Here is a 13,143-nt window from a genome sequence, read left to right as displayed (position 1 = left end):
TTCCAAGAGATGCAGCCACAGTCCCCAGGTCATCAACTGGGCTTCTTCAGGGGAAGAAAGCAGAGATTTAAAAAACCCCAAGACAGCAGAAATCCCTTAAGCATGGGAATATGACCACAGAGTTCCAGGCTTCCTGTTCTGTAACACAAAGAGAGGGTAGGTTTCTCGGGATGTCCAAAAAGATGGGCAACTGAGAAGCAGCCACCAGTGGGCTTCTCTTTTCCTGAACTTCTAGTGTGACCAACGCTGGCACAGTGACAGGAATCTGAAGCCTTTGATAGGAGAGAGATGAGAGTCAGATAGGACAACAGCTCACTACTTACATTGCAAAGGTTCCCCATTCACCATCCACTGGACAGTGGGTTTGGGGTTTCCATTGGCTCGACACACCAGTCTCCCATCCTCGCCAGGAGCCAGGATAAGGTTCTTGGGTTCATCCAGCCAGTAGGGAGCAGCTGGAAGACAAGACAGGCACAGGCAGGGGAGTTAGATGGCATGGGACAGGCAGAAGAAACCAAGCAGTCTCCCTCTAGTGTGGCAGGAGCCCCTGAGTCCCAGCACCAGGCACTCACCACCTGCCCCAGGGCTTGTCCTCACAGGGATAACTTGGCCCAGCCTGTATCTGGCTGGCTTGGCTGCACAGATGCTGATCTGTCTATTTTGAGTTCACAGAACAATAGTTCTAAACTGGGGCTGCTCATTAGAATCCCCTGAAGAGCTTTTTTAAAAAAAGGGATGCTAGGACCTGTCTCAGACCTACTAAATCAGAATCCTCACAGGAGGCCTGGGTGCAAATGCTTTCCGAGGTCACTAGTGTCTGCGGTGTGCATCCGATGGCTCCACTGCCAGGGAAGGTGGTAAAGCGGGCACCGTGCTGGTCCCTCTGGATCTGTGTTTTGCAAGATCAGACCCTTTAGGAAAAGTCTTATATTCATGCCTTTATGCATGGAACTTTGGTTAGAGTAGTTTTTTTTTTTGTTTTTTTTTTGTTTGTTTTTTTTTAGATGGAGTCTCGCTCTGTCTCCCAGGCTGGAGTGCAGGGGCGTGATCTCGGCTCACCGCAACCTCCGCCTCCCAGGTTCAAGCAATTCTCCTGCCTCAGTCTTCTGAGTAGCTGGGATTACAGGCACGCCCTACCATGCCCAGCTAATTTTTGTAATTTTAGTAGAGATGGGGTTTCACCATGTTGGCCAGGATGGTCTCGATCTCCTGACCTCGTAATCTGCCCGCCTCGGCCTCCCAAAGTGCTGGGATTACAGATGCGAGGCACCGCGCCTGGCTAGAGCAGTTCTTAGCTGGCCACCTCATTCAATTGATTGGACAATTTTGTGAATATGTGGAAATGTGGGTTTTTCTGAGAAGTGAGCCTTTCAGATCAGATTCTTAAAGATCTTGATACCCAACCCCCACCCCCTAAAGTCTAAGAACTCCCTAATTTGTGTATGGTGCTGAAACCAAGGTCACAAGATCAATCGACCATGTGCTAAGAAAGTTCCTGTACTCTGGTCTCGGACATCATCATCTCAACCATCCATGCAGTCCCAGGCCAAACAGTGACCAGTGCAGCCTACCACACATGGCTGGGACCCATGGCGACATGCGCTCTGGTGCCTGCAATCACTCAGGTGGGCCCTCTTTGCTTTGGGGGTTAGGAAGGGATTTTAAAAAATAATTTTGACCATAAGCACTCCCCAGTTTTAAAAAGCAGCACAGCATCATGCACAGGTACACAGACAGCACGCGCTCACGCGACACATCACGAACGGGAATGCAAAATGAAAGGAAAAAAGAAGGCTCTGGGAATGATTCAAATGGGCCGTGGGAGGAAATTCACCTGCTGAGGGAGCGTTGGCACCAAGGAGAGGTGGGTGATGGTCAGGGTGGATCTCCTTCCCTTAACACCCTCTGCCCCATGCACGGGCATGCACACACCCTCTCACGTCCAGTGAGTGACACCATCCATAGCAGATCGCCATAGCCACTGGCCAGTGGGCTGGAAGTCTCCCCCACTCACTCTGTCCCCAACCACCCTCAGAGGGAAGGGTGGGCATGGTGTTCAGGGTTGGCAAAATAATCAGAATGAGAAATACACACAACGTACCCTTTACTCTCACCGAGATCGTGTGCCGGATGCTGCCCATCTTGTTGGAGGCCAGGCAGAAATATTCCCCGGAGTCTTCCTCGGAGACATTGGTGATACGCAGGGCCTTATTAAAGTTCTCAAACTTGGCCTTGTCAGATGGGAGGTCCCCACCTTTCTTGTACCATGCGATGTCTGGTGTTGGGCTAGGAGAGGCGCCAAGCAGGAAACAAAGAAGTTATCACTAAACATGGCCCTTCTCCTCTTCTATAGAGCTGGGGACACCCAGGTGGCCTAAAAGTATACTTGGGCCCAGGGGATGCATGTCCTCTAAGAGCTGATCTTTCCTGTACAGAGGAGGATGCTCAGCCACAGAGAACCTGAAGGTTTAGCTAACGTCCCGCGAGATTCTAACGCATATACGGGATGCCTAATCACCTTTCCTCATTATCCAAAACAGAGATGGCCAGAATGGGATGGAGATGACTATGGTTTGCAACACCCTGCTTACTAGGGCCTGTTTGCTTCTCTTTACGCTGTGCTACTGGTATGCACTAAATGTGGCATTAACAAGATCATGAACAAGCTCCTATCCCCATCCTCCTGGAGGGTGGCTAGAAGAGGGGCTGCAAACTGCACATACACCCCGGAGGCGATGCATTCCAGCAGGAGGTCCATGCCACGAAGCACCATCTGGCTGCTCGCAGTGCCCTGGGGATACATGAAGCTGGGTGTTCTTTCTGCAACTCCTCGGGCTGAAACAGGAGAGAACAAACTCCTGTGAGCCTCCTTCCAGAAGGCAGACCCCGCTAGGCCAATGCTGTCAGGCTAGAAAGAAATGGCATCACCGCCCCTGCCGGATCCTCCCAGCTGAAACCACCCCAAGGACTTGGGCCTCATTAAGTGAGGTGTGTTAGGAAGCTCAGGGCTCCTTAGCCCCACCAGCATGAGGGAGAGGAGCTCTAGGTTCTGAAAGGATCTGCCTGGAGGAGCCCAGCTTCCCTTAGGTTCAGGGAATCTCCCCTTCCCTGAAACGGGGAGGGGCTGTCTGAGCAGTGCGAGATCTACTCCCGAGCAGCTTGTGTTGGGATCCCAGAGGCCACTGTGTGGCCCCCAGAGCAGGCCATCTCAGCAGCGGTCCTTCTCCCCAGGCAGGGATCTGGAAGCAGAGAAGGCATGTACTGGGGCCACAGGACAGACAACCTGCTCTTTGGGACCCTGAAAACAAGGTGCTGGGATGGAGTCACAAAGCCTGCACAAACAATCAGAAATGCAGGGGGAGTTATTAATGGCTTAGCAAAGACATGGAGAGAATTAATGAGCAGAGATGACAGGAAATCACTCTGGGGCCAAGACCATTCTGCCTCCTCACTAATGACTTGGGAAGACGGCTGGGGAGGGGAATAGTAATTACATGTGAGTTGCTCAGGGAGAGGGTGAGAGAAAAGTGGCTGCCAAGTTGGAGGAGGTGATCTATAATTCAACTAGGCCGGAACAGTCATGGGTCTGAAATCAATGAGATTCATACTGGTCTTGAAGGCCAGGTGGCTCGCAGAGATTGGCATTTTCAGGATGGTTGTTTCTCTGTAGAAGGGTTGTGCCAGCATGGATCCACCCATGACAGAGTGAATCCCACCTTCCCCGAGCCTCAACTCTTCCCCCAGAGCTCTTTGGATAGCTGTAGGGGAATGGGTAAGATGGAAGGGAAAAGAATAAGAATTTTCCATCCGGAAACCCCAAGGCAAAAGGGAAACTGGAGGAAGTACCCCCTGGCCAAGGTGTACGATCATACACAAGAATGGCTAAAAACAAAAATAGAAGCTGAGTCCACCCATGGGTTTAACGGAGTCTTAGACTCAGCTGGACAAGGGAGAGGTGGAGGGAAGGCAGGGCTGCCAGGAGCTGGGAGGCCTCAGAGACGCCTGGGGTGAGGATGAAGACGGTTGTCCAGGGTTTAATGGGTGAATGGGTGCTGGTAGAGTGAGGACAGAGTGCGGGGGCACTTTATCCCCATGTAACTGGCGCTTCCTAAAGGAGCTTGCTGGGTTTGCTGGGGCCTGGCTGCACCAGTGGGGCTCCTGTTCTGGGGCACTCAACTCTCTCCCTTGGTACCAGTGGAGTGCAATTCATAGAGTTTGCTTCTATTTTATCTTTTTGTCAAAAGAAGAAAGGATGAAACATGTGCAGAGGGTAACTAGGCTGATGGTACAATACACAGTATACAGCAAATGCTCAACAAAGGTTTATGAGGGGAATGGACTGAAGGGGAAGAAGAGAACAAAAAATAAGGCAGCAATTTAACTCATATTATTTCTCTTTCTGTAGATGCCTCATCTGTCCCACCAGCACACACATTACAATAGTGACTACTGAAGGGGTTAATCCATTATGTGGTTAATTGGTTATCATCTATATCTATAACTCTTGTAGCATCCAATTCTCAGTACCAAGGAAGCCTGACACCAACAGCTTCCTCCCGCCCACCGTCACGGAATCACCAAAACAACCAAGACACAGGGGCACTATGAGGAAAGGAGATTCTAGGGCAGAAGGCTCTGTTGTCAGGTTGGTGAATCCGTCGAGAGCTGGGAACCCTGGGATTATGTGGAAGAGATCCCAGCTCAGTCATCATACTCCTTTCACACCGGGACGAAATCTGCAGAAACTAATCTGTGACCCTATGGACATTTAATTTACACCATAACATGTGACACCACGAGCACACACAACCCAGCAAAGCAATAATGATGGGAAGGAGGAAAATTTAGCACAGAGTCCCGCTGTGGGTGCCTTGACATGCTGTAACTGTCACTATAAAAAGGTTATAGCAATATTGCGTTTATAGGATGTGGGCTAGCAACAATAGAATTACCCTAAAGAAGGAGAAGCTACTGGAAAAAAGCCAAAGTTCAAAAAAAGGGAAGAGCATCCTAAAAGCCAGAGGTCATAATCAGGGCCACCATTCAGTGAACGTTTGCTAGGGACCATGCACTGTGCTGACAGCTCCAACCACACCACCATTTATGCTTAATCCTCACAGCAAACCTAGAGGGTTGTATCCCCATTTTCAGCAGAGGCAACTGAGGCTCAGTGAAGTCAACAGACTTGCCCAAGGTTACAAGCTAGTTATGTTTTTGATTATGTGCCATTTAGCATCAAAAACTTGTGCTTTCCACCCACTCTACATTGCCTCTGTCTAAAGATGGGCATCCCACTTGTTCCTACTTCTGACAGTCAGCTTCAGGAATATCTTTCTTATTCAAACCAAAGAAAACCCAAGGGCAAAAGAGGTAAAGGAGAAAGATATTTTTGTCTTGGTGAGGTGCTCTGGTGAAACTCTTCCACTGTGTTTTACTATTCTCACTATCTCAGCTAAGATCCCATCTCTCCTCAGTGGCTATTAAAAAACTCAGGCCCAAGGTGGAGAAAAAGAAGCTGAGGAGGGAATTCAGCAGCTCTGAAGGCACCTCAGTTGGATTCTTAAAGGCATGGAAACTTGAAGAAGATTTGGGGGACACGATATCATTAAGGAATGAGATGGATGGCCCTAAAGGAAAGGTTATGAAGAAATGCAGTCAATTGCAGCAAGAGGAACTCATATGAAAATTTAGGAAGGATAATATAGCTGGTGGCTTTGAGAGCCACTGTTCTCAAAGAGGGTGCCTAATTTCCTTCCCTGCAGAAGTAGAGACAGGAAAACTCTAAGACAACAGTGATTACTAGATGAAACTCTAAATGGTGGCAGATGACTATCTCGTCTTATCATGGGACACCCTCTTTCATCATGGAGGCAGGGGTCCCTGGAGAGTATTAGTTATTCGCCCTGATCTTCAGAGTGGGGTCTGACTTAATGCCTGATCAAACTCAGAGTTCATATGCTAAAGCTCATATCTGTGTGGATTCAGGAAGAGCTTCCCTCACAGGCCCATTTGACTTCTTGCCCAGGGACAGCCAGTCCTCTCCTGCTCTCGTAAGCTGTGGCTCAGACTGGGCTCATGGGTTTCTGGGGGAATATGGTCAGCGAGCAGACAACAGATGACAATGCCTTGATCATGCTGGCCTTAAAGGTCCAATGAAAAATGCCTCTTGATCATCTCTTTGGAGGAAACACCAAGACTGCTGACAATCTTAGTTGCCCCCCTCTGTCAAGTGCTATGTGTTAACAGGACAAGATAGTTCAATGAATCAGACATATCTGAGGACCTCTGCCAAAAACAGCTTTTAGGAGCATCTGGATCCTACATCCAGACCACTTTGCTGCTTTTGATTCTCAGAATTGAGAACCAGAGACTCATGGGGCCAGATTCTTGGCATCTCATCCACCTCTCTCACTCTAGGAATGGCTGACCAAACAACCCCAGAAGATAGGAAAAACTCTTTGTCTAGTAATATTTGATACCTTTCAGTGCCAGGAAATTTCTCCTGTAAGTCTAACCCAAATCCCATATGCAGTAGTTGGAACTTTTCTTCTTATGCAGTTCTCAGCACAGCTGAGGATCTGAACAGCTTTTGTCTCTCTGGTCTGCCCTACAATTTCTCCCTCTATGGTACTTTCTTCCTATAATTGCGCCTGCTTTTCTCCCCCTTGGCTTCTCTTTAAGTTCTCTGTGTCCTTCTTAATTTCAGAAACATAGAAGAACTATCCAGGATACAGTCAACACTAAACCATTCCCTTTAAAACCAATAATGGGTAACATTTGTTAAGTATCGAGAATGTGCCCAACACATACTAGGAACCATAAGCACATTATCCTGTTTAATCTTCACAACAATCCTATGAGACAGGTAATACATCCATTTGGCAGATGAGAACATTAAAGTTCTGAGACTAAATGACTTACCCAGCATCACTCAATGGTATGTCCCGGACCTTGGATTTAATTCAAGGCAGTGTACCTCAGAGCACACACTCTTAACCACCTCCTTAATCTCCTCACCTGGGTGAACCCTAAGTGGTAAGTTACAATCTCAGACCAGAATCTCCTGCCACTCAGCAGGTCAGGGGGCACCTGGCAACGTTCAGAGGATACCAATCCACTCTAGAAATCACTAAAACAAAATAGAAGTATGGGGTAGCCCTCCTGCTACAAAAGGGACATGCCATATTTCAGAGCCAAACAGATGCACTGGGCACTTTTCACCAAGTCTCTCTGTCCAGATGCCTGCACTCCAGAAAGAAGTCATCCTTCTTCCTTCCTTTTCCCTTTGATATCTTGCTAGAAGCATCAGCCTAGCTGCCTTGTGTTCAAAATATGTCTCCCTTTGACTTTATATCCTTTCCAGCAGCTTCATACTTGGGTCAACTCCATCCTACCCTGGGTTGAGGACAAGGGGTCAATCTCCACATAAACTCTTGTAAGCTTTGCTTGTTTCCTAGTCCTGGATGGGTCTCATAACTCCCACTCATTCTCGTGCAAGAATAGTTTCATCAACGGTCACAAACTGGTTTAGGTGACCAGAATCACTCGAACTTATTCCATTGATGAAACAACTCTATGCGTATGTTGCCTGCATGACTTATCTTACATAAAGTGAGGAACTTAGACCAGATGATCTCTAAGGGACCTTCTGGCTCTGATACACTCTGGCTTACAGAATACTTCCTATAACAGATTACCTGGAATCTAATTTAGAACAAGGCCCATTCCATACCAGGGCTCTGGGGCTCTTAACACAATAGTGGATGGCCCCATTATCTTGAAAACAAACAATGCTTAGAATCCAACAAAGGTCCCCTGATTCCTTGGGTAGTAAATCTCTTTGGCAGGATCTCAGTGTGGTTCTAGCTGCTTGGTGCCAAGTTAGAGCCTTTGCCTCTCTCCCTGACTCCCGCTCCCTCATCCCATCCCCTACTCCAGTCACTCATCATCCTTTATATTAGCACATCGCAGTGCAGACACTTCCTATCTGTTTCAGCCCACAGTGATGTCCCTTGGAGACCTGCAGCCTCAGCTTCTGAGGCATAACTAATGATGGGGGCCAGCTGCCTCACCAGAGCCAGCAAATGATGGTGCCTCTGGCTGCTCAGGGAAAATAACACATATTTGAGCCATGGTGAGGGGTAACTCAGGTGTGGAAACAGCCAATTACCTTATTAATCAGACTGAGCAACCAGCTGTGTGATGAGTTAGAACCATGCCTCACTGTAATTGTTCCACATCTCGCAAGTGTGGACTGGTGGGCACTGGATTTGCATACACTACCAGAGGAGGGGAGAGGCCCAGATGAGAGGGTACAGTGGATGGTTTCACCTCATTTATACTCATCTTGAAAGAGAACTCAGAGCTGGGCTCTTACTCCAGATGGATTTTAAAGAGACATGGGACCTCGCTGTGAAATGGTACTCCCGGTAACTAAGTTGAGATTACAAAGCAGGCAATTCCTATCTAGACACATAAGAGTTAACTGAACATACTAACAAGCGTTCTGTGTTCTTTCAGCCACCAAAAGGAACCAGACTTCCTGTTTCCTCTTCACTATGGAACTCACCTATTCTAAGATATTCTCCATCCGTCCATCCCTGATTCCTAAGCTTCTACTTTTCAGTAAAAGTTTCTGCTTTTCAAGAAGTTTTTTTGAAGTCCTACCCTGGTTTGAACAACTTGTTGAGAATTCAGCAACTTCAGGCATGCCTGTTAGAGGAGACCACACCACCAGGTAGGCCACCTCAAACCCCCACACTGCCTCCTGGCAGGCAGCCTTCTGGAGGTGTCACCTTGGCACCCTGGCTGGGCCAGCTGCCACCCAGCAGGAGTTAATGACGTGGTATCAGTCAAGTTAGGCAAACTGGGGTTAGCACAGGCAAGGTTACTCCCAAGGTTACCGCTGCGACTCACCACTGTACATGTCAGGGTGGTTTCTTAAGGACGAGTCATTATAAGGGTGGTCTGTAATAAACAAAAGAGGGTGAGCAAACAGGAGGCCACGGAGAAGTCACAGAGGCATAAACGGGGAGAGAAAAAACAAATGCAAAGCCACAAAAACAACCGAGGAGGGCAGCAGTGGTCTTTTGCAAAGGAAAGACACGGCATATTTGGAAAGGCAACACGCTCAGTGAAGAACAAGCAACACAAAACAGCCCACAAAAGGAGGAAAAAAAAAGGTTAAATCCTGCAAAAGAAGGCAATAATAAAATAATGTTGTTTTTTTTTAATTAAAGAAATTAGGTTTGAACTTTAATTATTTGGTCCTGCTATATTTTCAAACAAATGAGAGAAGGATTAGTGGTGTCCTGTAGCCGTCTTTTGAACAACTCCTTCTTATCAAAATCCTCAGTTCCCAGGACTCTGGGTCAGGCCAGCTCTTGGAGCAGCTAAAGAGAAAGGAGTGTTAGTGAGCTCCGGGGAAGAGCAAAGTCCTGCCTGGGCAGAAGCTAAGCTGCAGGGGGTTGGCGGTAAATGGGAGGAGGTCATTGACCAAAAGAGTGGGGCCAAGGGGCCCTGGCCACACCCAGCAACATGTGTCACTGGAGTCTGACCAGGTGGGTACCACTATGATCTTGGAGATGTCTCTGTTGGCAGAAAGCCCTCCTTGTAAGAGGATGCCGGGAGTGGTTCAGTGAGGTGGGGAGAGCATCCCTGAGGTTCAGGCTTTAGAATTTAGAAATGGAGCTTGGGACAGGAGAAAGTGCAAGCTGTGAGTTCTACACTTCAGACTAGGAAAGTCCTGCTGAACATTCTGGAGGTTCGAAGCTCTCTAGACTATGCAGGATTGAAGACATTCCTTATGGAGCAAGATCAGTGGCTTCAGTTCCAATGTTAGGTAATTCAAACTTGTGGCATTTACTCCTTAGTGAGAAAGACATTTCAGAAGAGGACGCATCATCACGCCAGTGGCCTAAAGGAGCTTTTCCCTCTCTACCTCCGGTCCCTCCCAGCGACTGGGTCCAAACTGTGACAGTACTAAAAGGAGGTGGGGTGCAGCTGACTGGAAGCCAAGCAGATGGCCCTGAGGAGCTCAGAACACGATCCAACTGCCTGAGGGACAACAGGGGCTCTGCCAAAACATTTGCATATTTGACGACAGATCCAATCCCATTACAACTAGTTGCAAGAGGTATGAGAGTCCTTTTCTGGGCCTGGCATTGCATTGCATCCCAAATCTGCTTACCACCTGGTATTCAAAACTCTCTCTTAAGATGGGGTTTGTTATAAAGACCCAGCCTGTTTGGGAAGTCTGCTTGGATCCATCTGGAGCTAAAGGCAGGAACTAATCCACAATGCAACGAAGAGATGGGCTGGCCCAAGGGCAGGTTGGGGCTGCAGCTGGTCTCGGGAGGCAACTCTGTTCCTCCCCTGGGGGTGGACGGTGGCAAACACAGATGACACAGCCCTTCCTTCATGCTCCCATGTCACCAGGTGAAATGCAACCTCTCTCTCTCCAGAGAAGTAGCCCACCCCCAGAACTGACCTCATGGTTTTTGAATTCTGGAGCACATGTGAGAAATTCAGGGAAACTTATTTGACTGCTCCAAGAAGGTCATTTAGACATCAGGGAGAAGAAGGGATGTGCTCTGGTGTCTGCCTCAGGGAGGACCCTCCTCGCTTACCACAGTTGCCTCTTACTGCATCAGGAGGCACCCAGCACCTGTTACAGCATGGGCAAAGTGGGATGGGCCCAGCTTTGTAGCCCAACTCCACTGCTTATCTTTGACTGCATCCCAGGTTTTAAAAATGATTTCAGATTACCCAGTATTTTGCATTACATACCATTGTCAACTTCCTTCAATGCAGGTAATAAAAATGGGACATGATAAGATTTATTTCTTCCCAAATGGGCAAACTGTGACAGGAGCGCCTGGTGAGAATAGGGCCTTTGAAGCGGCCCCTGCCTGACTGCTTTGCCTCCAACCCCAGACCTGGTTCTGAAGGTACAAGAGAAAGCCTGTGTCCTCTCCAGACAGGAAAGTAGAGAGAGCACCACTGTGCTATTTTAAGCAACTGTGCCCAATTCTGGGCTGGCTCAGATGCCCAGAACTTGCTCCTAGCCAGAGCTGCCCCTGGGAGAACTCCAGGAAGCTGATGGGGCTCTGTTCCAATCACCTAGGGGGTTTCTCGCCATTCAGAGGAAAGAGTTTTCAGTGGAATAGAGGACCAAGAAATGAAGCATTAACAAACATCCCTTACTTTTTCTGGTAGAGAAAAGAGTGTTTCTGGAAAGTCCAACTTCAACATGTTTAAATCTCTAACTGCAGAGGAAGTTAGTTAATTCTACAGAGGAAGACTCTTCACCACCTCAATCTCTTGGCCACTGCTCTACTCTGAGTGACAGTGATGGGCTCTGCCCAGGATGGCAGAAGGTCAACTGACTCAGTTCCAAAAGCAGCAGGCTGACTTCCAGCATCATCCGGGCAGGGAGAGAGGGGCCCTGGCGGTGATGCTGATGGCTGTCCAGTCTCAGCTCAGCGAGCATCTTATCTTGTTCTTGACATCCCTGCTCCTCCCCTTGCCAATGCTGTTAGTCCTGTCCTGACTGCTGAGGCCACTCCGAGGTCCTGGGCAGACCACACTGTCCTCCCCAGCCCAGCCAGTTGGCAGGACCGAAGAGACACTGCAGACAAACCAACTTCCTCCTCCAAGGGGTCTCCCTGGGCTTGGGTCAGGAATGAGAAAGCCAGGGACAGGGGAGCAAGCAGAGTGAAGCCAGGTCACCCTGCCAGTAACGCGAGGGGCTTGCTGCAGGTGTTAGGCAACCCTGCCGGCTACCACCTTTGGCAGCCCAGCACCAACGCAGATCAGTGCGTGGGGACACTGCAGAGGCAGGAGGCAGTGATTAGAGGGAGGCAGAATGGAGTTCCAAGACAGAACAGAGAGAGGGAAAAGAAGAAAGAACAAGAAAGAGGGAGGAGAAATAAAGAAGGAAGTGAAAAAGAAAAAGGAAGAAAATGAAAAGGTGAAAGAAAGAAAGAAAGAAAAAAAACCATGAGAAGGGGAAGAAAAAAGGAAGCTGCTTCCTTTTGGATCCACCTCTGTGCCATGGTGAAAATGGAGCATGGGGCTGTGTCAGCTCTCAGGACCACCTGCCTCCATCATCAGCAGGGACGGGGAGGAAGAAACAGAATGCTAATGGTCACACCCCCTACCTGTCCAGAATGAGAAGTGATGTCGCCCGAACCTCTCCTGACCCACATCCACCCGGGGAGCCATTGTCCACCACCTCTGCAGGGGCTCCAGGAAGCCAGGGTCAGCCTATTTTCTCTGACCTTTGCAAACTGCCAGCACCCACATGGTGATCTCTACTGGCCTCCCCCACCATCCTCACTGTCCAGAGCATCAAAAACAACACCCACAGCATGAGCCAGACTAAGGTCTATTCTTTGGGGGGCTCCTTTATGGAAGACGTGTTACAAATCCATGGTGTGCAGCAACATAGAGAACTTCCAACGTCCTGAGTGGGCTGAGACTTTGCAGCAAAAGCTCTAGGCTGCTTTGTCCTTGCCAAGAAGAACATTTCTGACTAAGCTTCTCTCTCTCCTCAAGGGAGAGCCACCAACGCTATAATGGGTCAGGAAATGCTGATTTGCTTTTGTACCAGTCAAACAGAATCAGGGAATAGAAATGAAAACAAATAAAACGAAAACATAAGCCTGCAACTTACAAACATAGCAATTCCATATGGTTCAGCATATACGTATTACAGAATCAAATACAATTTATTTTGGTGTCTCCACTAATTTTCATATTTTCTGCTATTTCTTGTAGAAATAAAGATACCCAAGCAATGAGAAGAAATAAAAGAAATAATCAAGCTGGGTCCGGAGAGGGGTTCTAGATGACCACTGGAAGCAGTGGTTCTCAGACTCTGGGGTGCACTTGAATTACCTGGAGGGCTCATAAAGAACAAAGAGGCTTAGGGCTGTTGAGGTGCAACAGGCTGGTTCTGGGTACGCTGCCAAGTTCTAAGGTGATTCTGATTCCCACCAGAATTTAAGAAGAATTGACTTAGGGTAGGACCAAGTTTAACTCAAGGTTTCACAATCAAGAGAGATCATTTAAGAGCAGCTGAAGTGGCTCAGGCACCATGAGTTGGAAGGATTTCTAGGTCAGCCTCAAGGAGAAGTCTCC

General features: G+C 48.4%; 1 protein-coding gene across 22 annotated transcripts in view; it reads right to left on the bottom strand.

Moving 5' to 3' along the window:
* The window catches only part of LOC105484804 (neurofascin), a 200,724-nt gene that overhangs the window by 51,006 nt on the left and 136,575 nt on the right, over positions 1–13,143 (bottom strand). For 15 of the 22 annotated variants that reach the window (XM_011746775.3, XM_011746785.3, XM_011746784.3 and 12 more), the window contains 4 exons: positions 8,917–8,967; positions 2,724–2,835; positions 2,102–2,286; positions 324–455 (listed from right to left, as the gene is read on the bottom strand). In XM_011746775.3, coding sequence (XP_011745077.2) covers positions 324–455; positions 2,102–2,286; positions 2,724–2,835; positions 8,917–8,967 — 480 coding nt within the window. The remainder of the gene's footprint in view (positions 1–323; positions 456–2,101; positions 2,287–2,723; positions 2,836–8,916; positions 8,968–13,143) is intronic. The other 7 variants (XM_011746778.3, XM_011746789.3, XM_071078884.1 and 4 more) reach the window with 1 other exon arrangement.

This window comes from Macaca nemestrina, chromosome 1 (genome assembly GCF_043159975.1).
Source record: "Macaca nemestrina isolate mMacNem1 chromosome 1, mMacNem.hap1, whole genome shotgun sequence".
In the NCBI taxonomy this organism is placed as follows: Eukaryota; Metazoa; Chordata; class Mammalia; order Primates; family Cercopithecidae; genus Macaca; species Macaca nemestrina.
The sequence above is the reverse complement of the archived record's forward strand: the minus strand, read 5'-3'. Positions and strand labels throughout refer to the sequence as shown.